General features: G+C 57.7%; 1 protein-coding gene and 1 non-coding gene across 18 annotated transcripts in view; one reads left to right on the top strand and one right to left on the bottom strand.

Annotated features, from left to right (window-relative positions):
- EMID1 (EMI domain containing 1) overlaps window positions 1–12,956 on the bottom strand; it is a 74,201-nt gene that overhangs the window by 25,734 nt on the left and 35,511 nt on the right. For all 17 annotated transcript variants that reach the window (XR_003794970.1, XR_003794972.1, XR_003794973.1 and 14 more), the window contains 2 exons: window positions 7,130–7,243; window positions 6,560–6,663 (listed from right to left, as the gene is read on the bottom strand). Coding sequence is in view for 14 of the 17 variants with exons in the window: in XM_029232463.1 (XP_029088296.1) it covers window positions 6,560–6,663; window positions 7,130–7,243 (218 nt within the window). In the remaining 3 variants the exon portion in view is untranslated. The remainder of the gene's footprint in view (window positions 1–6,559; window positions 6,664–7,129; window positions 7,244–12,956) is intronic.
- On the top strand, window positions 9,503–9,609 carry LOC114902280. The gene has a single exon (XR_003795461.1). It is a non-coding gene; the product is annotated as a U6 spliceosomal RNA (small nuclear RNA).

Consider the following 12,956-nt stretch of genomic DNA (forward strand, 5'->3'; position numbering starts at 1 on the left):
TCTGCCCCCCGACCCCATGCTCAGATAAATGGATGAGTGAATATGAATATTTCCCTTTGGGGGGAAACAAGGCAGAGAGGTAAAGAGACTGGTCACCCAGCTGAAGGCTGGAGCCTGGACTGGAACCCAGGTTAGTCTAACTCCAGGGCCCGTCCTCCTCTCTCCTGGGCCACCTGGCACTGCAAGTCCCCCAGGTTCCCCTTGGCAGAGGCAGGGAGGCCCGGCGCCCGTCAAGAATGCTGGTTCCTTAGAAGAACGACCTCGGTAAGTCCTCCGCATCTCCTTTGCTCCCAGGTGAAGATGTAACAGGCCACTGGATGACTGCTTCCAGGAAGTCAACCAAAAGAAGAGGCCATCCCTCCAACCCCATGGAAGTTTGGGTTTTCTCTGGGATGAAGTTGGGCAGAGCGTCTGCCCTGCCCATCCTCCGCACCACCCTGCTATCGTCTTCCATTTTTTCCATGGCACTTTCCACCCTCTAACATGTTATCTGCTTGCCAGTTCCCCGGTCTGATCTTCCGCCCTCCTAGGCTGGAATGTGAACTCCACCTGGCAGGGACCTCATCCGTCTTGCGAGTGGCTGGGGAAAGTGCCTGGTGCGCAGTAGGGCCTCAGGGCTTCACTAAACCTCTTGTTGAGGAATGCATGAATCACTGGCTGAAAATGAATTTAAAGCAAGCAAACAAAATAAAAGGCAAAATAATGTGGACGGCAGACATGACTGTCTTGAAAATGAACATAAGGGTTCTAATGTCACGCCAGGGGGTCCCCAAGTTTTTAATCTGTGAACACATGGTTGGAAATTATTTTTCAACCCACTTGCTTTGGGACATTTCACTGGGAGCCAGAGAGAAATAGAAAAACTAATGAAAACACGGTCTGACCAGCAGTGCAGACATAACTGGCTCAAAGAAATTGTGAGTTAAAATTAAAAAAAAAAAAAGAAAGTTTAAATAACAAAAACTGTCAAAAAGACCAGAAAATATTGGTTCTGGATTCAAAATTCACAAAAAATGGCCTCCCAAGCTCTCCCTAAATTCTAAGAAACGGACAGAAATACTTTAAGGGATGAACCAGGTTGTAAATGGCCCTACACCACACAAAATTCCAGTACGTAAAAAGTCTAGGGCTGGGGGAGGTCTCCTGTAGGATAAAAATGTCACATCCCTCCCACTGGTGTTGAGCCAGGGCCCCTGGAGCGGGCCCCAGTGGGCTGAGAGCCCCCCTCACCCCAGCCTGGTGGTCCACCCTGAAGGGCCCCTCCCCAGCCCCAACCTCGCCCTCCAAGGAGCTCCCCGCTAGTCCCAGGACCACAAACCCTGGCTCCACCCTGGGACCCTGACTGTGGGCCACTTCCCACCATCTGGGAGGTCCCAGCCAGCCCTACACACACACACACACACACACACACACACACACACACACACACACACATGAGCGCACTGCCTCCTCATCCCCACAGCCACTGCCCCCATGTCACCTCCTCCAAAAAGCCTTCCTGCACAGACCAGGGAACCCACCAAAGCCCCCCACCAACAAGCTCTCATCACTCCATCTTGACCTCAACAAGGCCAGTGCCGTCTGCAGTTTCTAGTCCTGTGCCCCCCTAAGCAGCCGCCCTTCCCTCTGCCCAGTGTCTCATGTTCCTTCTCAACAGATCCTCATGAGAACACTGAGGCCCAGAGAGAAGAGGCTGCCTGTCCACACAGCAGGACCAGGGCAGGAGAAGAGGGGAGCAGAGCATGGTGTTTAAATCCCACCCTCAGCTGGGAACAGGGGTGTGAGACGTTGGCGGTGTCCCTGGGCTCCAGTTCTGACTTTCTCTCTGAGGGGCTTATTCCTTCATAACCCTCCCCCCAGGTCTGCTGGGTCCAGTGACCACAGACCACATGAGCGCAGCCTCCCCTGCCCCAGCCCAGCTCCCCTCCCTGGAATTTACTTTGCAAATGTAAATATTTGCTACTGTTGGCCTGAGCCAGGGTTTGGGGTCAGGGCTGGGGCTGGGAGCTCCAAGAACTCTCCAGCAGCCCTCTGGGAAGCCCTGATCTGTGTTTGTCCTGGTCCCTCTGCGGGTAAAATGAGGTTCCCACTCATTTCCCATGCACCCGCTTAACGCCAGACCCGTTCCAGGAACCAGAGAGACAGGATTAATGACGAAAGGGTGGGGATCCTCGGAGCCAGGCGGGAGCGCCAAGAAGGTTACAGGCAGAGAGGACAGCCACTGCCCAGGCTCTGGGGTGGGAGAGAAGGCCATAGTGGGCCCCGGGCAAAACGGAGGGAGGGCAAAGCTGGGGCACCTCGCTGGGGCAGCTGGGAGGGCAGAGGGGGAGCCTCCCAGCTGGGGGTGGAGAATACACTGGTGGGAGTCGGAGGTGGGGGCCACTAAGCCTCCCAGACAGGAGTGGAGTAGACGGGTGGCAGATATGGGCAAATTCCAACAGCATTTAACCTGCAGGATTCTGAATCCGCAGAGTAAGGCACAGGCTTGGCACTGCACCTGGCATTTGGTTAGAGCACAAGAGCCATGTTTGGAAAGGGCCAAGCCCTGGACGGTGGAGAGGCCGAGGGGCCCAGAAAGTGCTGGGCTGGAATCTCCGTCTGCTTTTAAGCTTTTTTACTATGTGACCCTGGGCAAACTTCTTCCCTTGCTGTTCCCCACCACAGAAGACAAGGGCTGTGGGGGTCCACGGATGGGGAAGGGACAGGTGTGAGGGACAGATGGGGACAGTGAGGGGGTAAGTGGAGGCAGCCCGGCTCTGGGAGAGCCCATGGGGAGGGAAGGTGAGGGAGTCCCCTCTCCTCTATCTTTCTATCTGGGAGGAGCTGGGGCTGAGGCTGGCTTCCGTCAGTCCCAGCTGTCTGAACACGTGCCCCACGAAGTCCTTGGCCAGCGCTGCTGCAGAGGAAAGACCTCGGCTCTGGTCAGACTGAAGGGCTTTGAATCCAGCTGTAACCCAGAGCAAGGCACTCCTCTCTCCCAGCCTCAGTTTCCACAGTTGGACCTTCTGTACCATGACATGGTGGCACGATGCAGGTGAGTACAAATCATGGTGCCCAGCACAGAGGACAGTGGCAGCTTTCCTCCCCATTTATGTCAGTGGCAGTCATAAAGTCTACATCATTATGACTGCAGGAGGGTCTGAGGCAGGGCGACATCGTAGACCTCAGGTCAGAGCCCTTGGGAGAATCCCAGCCATGATGTTTACTTGCTGTGTGACCTTGTGTGAGACCTATACCCTCTCTGAGCCTCACTTTCATCATCTGGACAATGGGGTTGTTGGGTGAGAGATCGGTCTGTGGGGAGCCCCTAGAGGCAGGGTGATCACTACAGCCCTACCCTCAACAGAGCCCAACAGCCCAGGCCACTCAGGGGATCAGGACCAGCCCACATGATACATTCTGGCCTTGGCCATTCCTTGCCCATTGTTTCTGGTGGTAGCAGGCAGCCAGGTGAAAGCCTGGGCCAGTCTCCTCCCTGCCATCCAGCCCCAAGGCCTGGAGGCACTGGCAGATGGACGCTTGGTCAGGCTGGTCCCAGTCCCGGCTCTCATATACTGAGTGACCCCAGGCCAACCCCCTCACCTCTCTGAGCCTCAGTTTCTCCATTTGTAAAAAGGGACCCATTCTAGCCCCTTCCTCACGGTTGTCAAGAACATCAGAGAAACCATCCTCACTCATTATCACGGAGTGAACACTCCCACTGTACAGATGGGAAAACCAGAACTAAAAGTCATGAAGTCTGCTCGCCTCACAAACATCCAGTCCAGAGAGTAGAGGCCTGTTTGCTGAGCAGCTGACTGAGAAATGGGGTCTCAGAGCTGGGAGGCAGGGCAGACTCCCCAGCACAGGGGGCCAAAGGGGAAAGGAAGACATTTATTCAGTAGCTATGTTGGAGGCATGTCTCTGGTCCTCATAATAAGGTGTGAGGCAGGCACTTCTCCATCTGAGGTGACTTTCAGATAGAGACGGGGTTCAGAGAGGTGAAGTGACTTGCCCCAGGTCACACAGCAGAGCACAGCTGATCCAAGGCTGGATTCTGGAATGATAGGTGTTTCCCTTCCCTCTTCAGCTCACTCTGGGCCCTGTTGCCCCTAGTGACGGAGCTCTTTGACCTCAGGTCATGTCACAACACCAGACAGACTGCGAGGGCAGTCACCAGCAGGGAAAACAGCTGGGGGAGCCCAGCCTGAAGCTGGCTGTCATAGGAAGGGCAGGGCCCAGCGTGGGTCAGCAATGTCCTCATGCTTCCCCGTCCCCATTCCCAGGGCCCCAGCAAAGCAGTTTTCTAGAATATCCAGGCCTTGGCATCCCTTTACTTGGCTCCAACCTCATGGGTGTGGAGAGGCCCTTCCTTTCCTGTCCCACTGGGCATCACGCCACGTGCTGCCCTCCATGGGCTGTGGCGCCACCTGCTTCATTTCACCCTTGCAACATCCCTGGGAGGCCGACTGTATGATCCTGCCCATTTCACAGGTGAGGACACTGAGGCCCAGGGCAGGAGAGCCCCAGGTGTTGCAAGAGCACAAGGCAGCTTGGTGCCCTTTAGAGAAGGTGCCCCTCCCTCTGAGAGGGCACGAGACAAGTGCCGCCTGAACTGCAGCCTCCCCGCCCCCCGGCCCGATACCCCTGCACAACTACTCGCACGGTGCACGGGGAGTACCCGGCCCAAGGCCACACAGCTGGTGTGTGGCAGAGCTGTCCCGTCCCCAGGCTGGAACCCCAAGGCCCTGCCAAGGGAGACATCAGGGTTGGCCCGGCCCCAGTCCTTGTCTCGCACTCCCACCTCACCCCCGCGGCAGAGCCACAGCCCTTGGCTTGGTCGTGGATGCACAGCCTACAGCTGCTGCACTCAAGGGCATGGTCGCTGCCGCCACCTGCTCCACGATGGCCCCATAGACCTGGGAAGGTTTGCCCTTGGGAGGGGAGCCAGGGACAGAGTGGCCTATGTATGGGCAGGTGCTCTGCACCCAGGGGACCCCCGTACCCTGGGGACTCGCCCCCTCCTTACCACCAGCTCCTCTGTGGCCTCCTTGGCAACAGTCCCTCCTGGCTGGCTCCCCTCCTGCCCCTGGGGCCCTTCTGCCTGCCCCTCTCCTCCCAGCATGCAGGGGAGGGCGCTGTTCCTGGCCCCCTTCCTTCCCTCCCTGTCTGCCCCTCCCAGCCTCCCACATCTGCCTTGGTGAGAGTCTCAGCCAGTCTCCTTCCCTGCCATCCAGCCCCAAGGCCTGGAGGCACTGACACATGGATGCTTGGTCAGGCTGGTCCCAGTCCCAGCTCTCACATACTGCGTGACCGCAGGTCAACCCCCTCACCTCTCTGAGCCTCAGTTTCTCCAACCGTAAAAAGGGCTGCCTCTCTGTACCGGACCCCTGCTGGACCTCGAGCAGCTCCCCCCTCCCTCTGGCCGCCCTGCTCCTCCCCCGCTGTGCTGGGGGCTCTCCCACCCCACATGGAAACCACCAGGCTCCCTCCCTGCCCCACTCCATGGGGAGTCTGCCCCCACCCCGTGTGACTTCACCTCTCTGGGCCTGCGTTGCCCCATCTGTGAACTGGGGCTGCTGTGGGGTCCCAGGGAGGTGAAGTGTGTAAATCTCTCAAGAAACACCTATGAATGGCGCTATAAGCATCACCTTCCCTTGATTCGGAGGCTGTGTTTCACACATCGGTGTTTCTGGAATCAGAATGCATCTTTCAACCAACAGTCACGTTAATGTGCTACTTGGGGGCCCCGAATGCCTCTTTCTATTGAGGGGCCTATGGGCCTGGTTCTCAGGCTGGCTCTAGGCCAGTCCATCCTCTTTCTGGTCATTCTTCGGAGCACACTGGGTTCAGCCAGGCAGTGAGGGTGGATGCAGCCTGGACCCCTCAGCAGAGGTAGGCGCCCTCGAGGAGACAGCGCTGCCAGTAGCTGTGTGGCCAGGGGAGGGGCGGGCTGCCTCCTCTGCGCCCCTGCTGGGCGCTTGGCCCCAAACCACCAAGCTGCACGCAGAGGAGGTGGGGGGAGAGAGGGGGGCCTCTGCCTGGGACACACTCCGCACACAGGGTGCCCAGCTGAGTCCTCCCATCCCTGAGGGCCTGGGGGAAGCCAGGCAGACCTGGGTTTGAATCCTGTCACTTAGGAGCTGTGTGCCCATCACACGCCCTTGTGTGCCCATCACACAGCCTTGTTCTCCTCACCTGCAGACTGGGTGTAGCCATCCCGACATTGCTGACCCACTGCACTAAATGGTGCTTTGCTTCCCTGCACCATTACCACCTCCCATGGAAATGTCCCCAAGTTTGGAGGAAAGGCTTGGGATGTGTGACCTAAGACGTGAGCTACCAAGCATGTATGAAATTCCTCCAGGGGTCCTGACAGTGTCCCAAGAGGCAGGTGGTCAACACCCATGGGAGAGCAGATACCCACTGTGGCCCAGCTGCGTCTGGCCGGCAGCTCTGTGCAGCAGCCCCGGTAAGTGTGGCGCTGCGCCCTTGAGCACCTACCAACTCAGCTACGGTTTACAGCTCCCTCCCACACACCTGAGGGGAGGCACCTGGTCTGTGCCTGGGGCAGTCCTACCTTCCTCGCAGCTCGACCCCGAGCGCCCAGGGCAGCACTTCCACTCGCGGGCTGTCACCGTCTTGTACATCACCTTGTATGTGGGTCTCACCACGGTTCTGTAGCTGAAAGAGCACCCAGGTGGCCCGGTTCAGATGGGCCTTCCGCCACCCCTCCCACCATCCATGGGGACAAGCCCAGAGCCTCCAGGGTCCTCTGCCACCTCCAGGTCCCTCTGGAGCCTCTTTCCTCATGCATTCTGGGCCTCAGCCCTTCCATTCCCTCCCCAGCCCCCAGCCGGGGGGATCTAGAAACCAACTGGACAGGAAGCCCCTGCGAGCTGGGCTAGACTGTCCCCAGCGGTGAACGCTCACTGAGCTAAGGCGTGCAGGTGAATGCTGGAATCCCTCCCCCAGGAAGGCCCAAGAGCCAAGGGGAGGCGCTGGGAATGGACAATGGTCCCTTTGTCCGCCCACCCTTGGGGTCCCAGGCATCTCCTGCACGGGGTCCCAGCCCCAGCCCCAGCTCTTCCACCAGGCCGTGCCCACCGTGGGAACGCCAGCAGCTCCTACTCCACACGGTCTCACTCACCTGTTCCCAGGGCAGCTCATGGGCCAGGGGCAATTCTGCAGCACGCGCTGCAGGTAGGTGCCATTCTGCACGTGGCACGAGATGGTGCGGGTCACCACGTATGAGCACCAGTTCCTGAAACAGACCAGCAGAGAGGAAGCTCAGGTGCCACGCGCAGCCCATGTTCTCTCTGGGAGCCCCGAGTCTCCAGGCAGGGAGACCCCTAAGCTCTCCAAGTTCTTTGGGCCCTGGTGGGAGTCTCTGAGCTGAAGTGGCTGAGCAGTGAATTCCAGAACCCTGGAGGGGACAGCTGTGCTGGGTGCTCTCAGAGGTCTTGGGGAATGAGCTGCAGGGGCCCAGATGGGAGCAGGGCATCTTGACTGGGGCTCTTCCTCCTCAGCATCTCCTTTCCAACCCTGACCCCTCCAGGCCACCACTGCCTCCCACCTCCCACCTGGACAAGGGCAGTGAGTGTCTTTCCCCTCACTCTCTCCCCGGAGGGAGGGTCAGACAATGGAAACCTGGCGGTGTCCCTTGCCTAGCCCTACCCTCAGCCCTCCAAGTCTCCTGCTCCCACTCCTGCTGTGGATCCCTCACGTCCAGGCCTTTGCTCATGCTGGACCTGATGCCTGCAGCACCCTTCCCCCATTTCTCTTCCTGACACCTCCTACCTTCAAAGCCCCGCTGTGCTGTCACCTCTTCCCTTGTGATCTTCCACCTCCACCCCCATCTGAGTAGAAGCGATGGTTCCCTGCCGGGGATCCTAAGCACTCTGTATCCCTGACATGCTGAATTAAGCTGGTGATTCATGTCTGCCCTCTCCCTCCCTGAGGCATGTGAGAAAGAGGCTCTGTCTCACTTATCCTCAGGTCCCCTCTGTGTGACAGCTGGGATGCGCAATCAATATCCCAAGCATGGAGGACTGACTTTTTCAGATGCCAACAAATAATCACCTTGCACTGCACATACTGAGCACCTACTGTATGCTAAAGGTATTTACATCATCTTCCCACAGGGAACCAGGAAAACCCCCCCCATTTAACAGAGGGGTAAACTGAGGCTCAGGGAGGGGAAGACAATTTTTCATGTTAAAGAGCTGGTGCATGGCGGATCTGGATTTGAACCCAGGAATGTGGACGGCTCAGCCTGGCCCCTACCTCCATCCCAGAGGCCCCGTCAGCTCCCGTCTCCTCCCCACCTCCTGAGCCACGGTCTGTGGCTCTGTGAAAGCCTCAGCCTGGGAACCTGCTGACCCTGGGCTCCAGGCCACAAAGGAAAGTCTGGTGGGGTGGGGGCTCAAGCTGAGAAGGGTCACCTGAAACGGTCACTCCTTTCCCAGCACCAGCAAAAGAACGCAGGCCCGTGACCCCGTGCAGAGCTGAGGGCCGGTGAGCACCTGGAATGTTCCAGCCATCACAGAGGTGCCTGCCACCTCAGAAACCCAGCCCTGCAGCTGCGGCCCCACCCCCACCCAGCCCACCTGAAGGAGAAAGTCTTTGGCGGGGACCAGTTGACAAACTCACTATGGGACTCTGCAGAAGTCCCTTCACCATTCTGTGTCACACTGAAATCAGTCCAGGAGGAGGAAACACCCTGGCCGACTGCATGGAGGTGGGAAAGCCAGAGAAGGGTGGCTCTGATCAGCCCAGTGATGGGGCAGGAGCTCAAAAGAGCCCTCAGCCAGGGAACCCACAGCAGAGGTGCCAGGCGCTTGTTACAGCACTGTCAGGAATGGCGCAAAACTGGAACAGTGTAAGTGGGACCCCTAGACACAGAGAACCAGGTGCTGTGACAGAGTCCGAGGTCTCCATGTGCCTGCTTAAGGGGGAAAAAGTATGTGTGGACCAAGAGAATGACATTTCTATTAATACATGAAAAGCAGAGAAAGCCAAAAGACTGTAAATGTATGTACATATAAAGCTATGTGTGTATTTTTTTTAAATTTTATTTGGCCACGCTATGCAGCTTGTGGGACCTTAGTTCCCCAACCAGGGATTGAACCCCGGCCCTTGGCAGTGAAAGCACGGAGTCCTAACCGCTGGACGCCAGGGAATTCCCTATGTGTGTATTAAGTGAGGAAAAATCACATGCCTAGATGAGTTCCATCCACTCAGTCCCCTGTGCTCACAGCAGCCTCCGTTTACCATGCCAGGAGCTGTGCCCAGGGCCTTCCACACACCTAATTATAAGTGCCACTTTACAGATGGGAAGACTGAGGCTCTGGGGTCTGGGATGTGCCCCAGGCACCCACAATGAGTGACACAGTCACGGTTGGAACTCAGCTTCTTCTAACCCCAGGGCTTGTGCTCTTAACCACAGGCTGGAAATGTTTCTCCTAATGAGCAAGTGGGGATTTTATAAGTTTAAAAAGATGCATTTCAAAAAGGCCCCCCAGTGCTCGCTTCGGCAGCACATATACTAAAATTGGAACGATACAGAGAAGATTAACATGGCCCCTGCGCAAGGATGACACGCAAATTCGTGAAGCATTCCATATTTAAAAAACAAAAAAATGGTTCTGAAGAACCTAGAGGCAGGACAGGAATAAAGACACAGACGTAGAGAATGGACTTGAGGACACGGGGAGTGGGAAAGGTAAGCTGGGACGAAGTGAGAGAGTGGCATGGCCATATATACACTACCAAATGTAAAATAGATAGGTAGTGGGAAGCAGCCGCATAGCACAGGGAGATCAGCTCCGTGCTTTGTGACCACCTAGAGGGGTGGGATAGGGAGGGTGGGAGGGAGACACGCAAGACGGAGGAGATATGGGGATATATGTATATATATAGCTGATTCACTGTTATAAAGCAGAAACTAACACACCACTGTAAAGCAATTATACTCCAATAAAGATGTTAAAAAAAAAAAAGGTCCCCCACCTGTTAGAGCCTCTGGGTCCCCAGAGCTGTGGTTTAAAACTCACTGGGATCTTGTTTGGGGGGACATAAGCCCCTTTGGAGACTGATGTGAGTTGTCGCTCCTCCCCCCCAAAATGCATAAAACGTGGGGTACAAGTTCAGGGGGACTCAGGGGCTCCCTGAGCCTGTGTGATGTCCCCCAGGCTAGCCCAGGGGCTCTGTGAGTGGAGGAAGGAGGGAGGGAGGGAGCAACCTGGGCAGAGGATGGCCAGAGCATGGGACACAGGAGGGCCCTGGCACGGACTGAAGACTCCATGCCAGTGTACAGACTCACACACATGCATACACATCAATATGCACACACACATGCAGACATGAAAGCACACAGACACGCTCACATATACAACTTCCAGACACACGTGTCCTACATAAGTGTGTGCATGCACACACACACTACAGCACGCAATCAGACCAAGGTCAATCTAGCAGGACACATAACCACAGAAATGACTGTCCAACTTGCACTCGGGCCAAAACCTGCAGACACAGAGCCGTGCACCCTCACACACAAGTGTGCACACACACCCCATGCCCAGCCCCTGGACTGGACTGGGGGAGGTGGGCCTGTGACTGCCCACAATTGCCCTAGCAATTCTTTTGACCACGGAGGAGCCAGAGAAAACAGTTTTTTTCTTCTTTCTTACTTAAAATCTCCCCCATGTGAGTTGCTGCCTGGTTCCCTGCTTATTTCCCACCAGCTGGAGTTTGCTTGAATCCCCTGCTTAGGAGACACGGAGCTGATGGCCGGCTAGCAGACATTTTAGACAGGAGGGGACACTCTGGCCAGGTGGTTCAAGGTCAGCCCCTCGTGCCCTCCACCTGGGGGGTCACCAATAATTATGCGCTGCCCCTCCCTGGCCTTGAAGACCCAGCCCCACTGCTGCCAGGATAAGCCCGAGCTCCTCTGCAGGATCATAGCCTGGCTCCACCACCCGCCCACCCCTCCGTCCACTTTCCAGGGGCACTGCTGGCCTGAAGTCCACAGCCCACCACGCTGCCCGTCGCCCTGACCGCTGGGTCCTGCATGCTTGTGCTGCTGCTCTCCCTCCTTCCTGCCCTCCCTCCCATGCGCATCTTCTCCCCAGCTCAGATCTTTGCATAGGAGATTTCCTCTGCCTGGAAAGCCCTCTCCCTGCTCCAGCAAACTCCTATTCATCCTCTGGGTCTCAGTCCTGAGGCTCTGGGCACAGTTGGGCACCTGCAGGGGCCCCCCTCAGCCACTCACAGCAGCCCTGAGCTTTTTCTTCCCCCGATGGTGCTGGGGGAGGGCGCTGGCGGGGACCAAGCCAGTATGGGGCTCAGCCCGGGGGCGCTCAGGGAGGTTTGCTGAATGACTGAGAACAGACAGTGGCCCTGGGCAGAGGAGCCGGGACCCAGGTTCCCAGAGATGGGCGCAGTCCTTGGAGGCCCCGCCCCCATCCTGCTGCCCTTGGGAGCTTCTTTTCTGGGACGTGGTTGGTGATAAGCCGCCCAGGAACCCGATGACGCTGGGTTACCTCCTGTGGGATGGGACAATGGCAGGGGCTGGGAGGAGGCAGCACTTCTCTCCTGGGCCTGCCACTTCTGCCCACTCAGCACCTCCTGGGCCTCCAGAGGCTGCCGGGAGGAGAGAAAACAGGCCAGACCAGCTCGGCCTGGCACTGGCCGCCCCCACGAGGGGCCCCCCCCCATCTGCCCTCCACCCCCTGCCACGAGGAGCTCAGGGGACTTTGTCTCCACGGGGCCCAGGGCTGTGATCCGGGGCCCAGGGCTGTGATCCGGAACAGTGATAGGGGCTAATTGCAGGAGGCAGCCAAGCGGGCTGGGGGCCAAGGGCTGCTATGAAAAGGAGAGGAAAGAAAGAAGACCCACAGGGTGGGGGTGGGGTGAACAGAGCCAGAACCCCACACCAGAGGCGAACCCCACACACTGGCTCTGCTGCTTCCTAAGTTGGTGACCCTGGACAAGGCCCTGACCCGCTCGGGGCCTCATTTTGTCCATCTGCAAATGGGGACAGCAGACACTCCTCCTGTAAGGGAGGTTTCACGTAAAGCCCTTAGCGCAGCGCTGACGGCTTTTGGTAGTTCTTGTTCCTGGACCATGACATAGGGCCCACACCAGGCAGCTGTTGTCCAGGGGCTTCCCTGAGGGACACCAGCACTGTACCTTCCGCACAAGGTCCTCCCCTTGACTTTGGGATAGGGATTGTCAGGCTCTGCATTTTACCAAGTGGAAACTGAGGCCCCAAGAGAAGTCACCTACCCAGGTCACCCCTGTGGGTATAGCGCTGGGATCTGAGCTCCCAACGGAGGGGGTGGGGAAGAAAATTCTCCACTCTCCTTGATTCTTAGATTTGCCCAAAGGAAGCCAGTACTGCAGGGAAAGAAGCCTGGACCAGGACACCAGTGACGGCTTCAACTCTAGAGCCACAGCGTTGAGACACTGAGATGGGTCATTAAAGGCTGGAAGGGCCCTCAGAGGGGCAGGAAGCACCCCCAGCAGGGACTGGGGGGGCAGACAGGGGCAAGGGCGAGACAAGGCAGCTCTGCACAGCCCTGGACACCCTGGTTCCGGGGGTCTCAAAGTCTTGCCACATTCTTGGGCCTGGGGGCGGCCCCTTGGATGCCTTCCCGGGCCTCCCCCTCCCCAGGCACAAAGCCTCTTTTCTCCCTCTGGTCTCTCGGCTGCCAAGGGGTGCCTGGGGCACCGGGATAGGGGTGGAGGGAGGGCTGACGGGGAGCAACATCCCCATCCGTCTCCAATGATGCTGGGACAGGGCCACAAGGGGAGGTCCCCGCAGCCAAGAACCAGATTCCTCCGGCTAGGGGTCCCTCCCCTCACTTAATGTTGGTCATAGCAGGAACCACTGTACATCAGGCCCTGCACTGGTTCCTCCCGTGGGGGACTGTCCTCAGAACAGGCCTCTGTGCAGGGGATGAGGGGAGGGA

The sequence above is a fragment of the Monodon monoceros genome, unplaced genomic scaffold (genome assembly GCF_005190385.1).
Source record: "Monodon monoceros isolate NGI ecotype Baffin Bay Population unplaced genomic scaffold, NGI_Narwhal_1 Super_Scaffold_1, whole genome shotgun sequence".
NCBI classification, from domain to species: Eukaryota; Metazoa; Chordata; class Mammalia; order Artiodactyla; family Monodontidae; genus Monodon; species Monodon monoceros.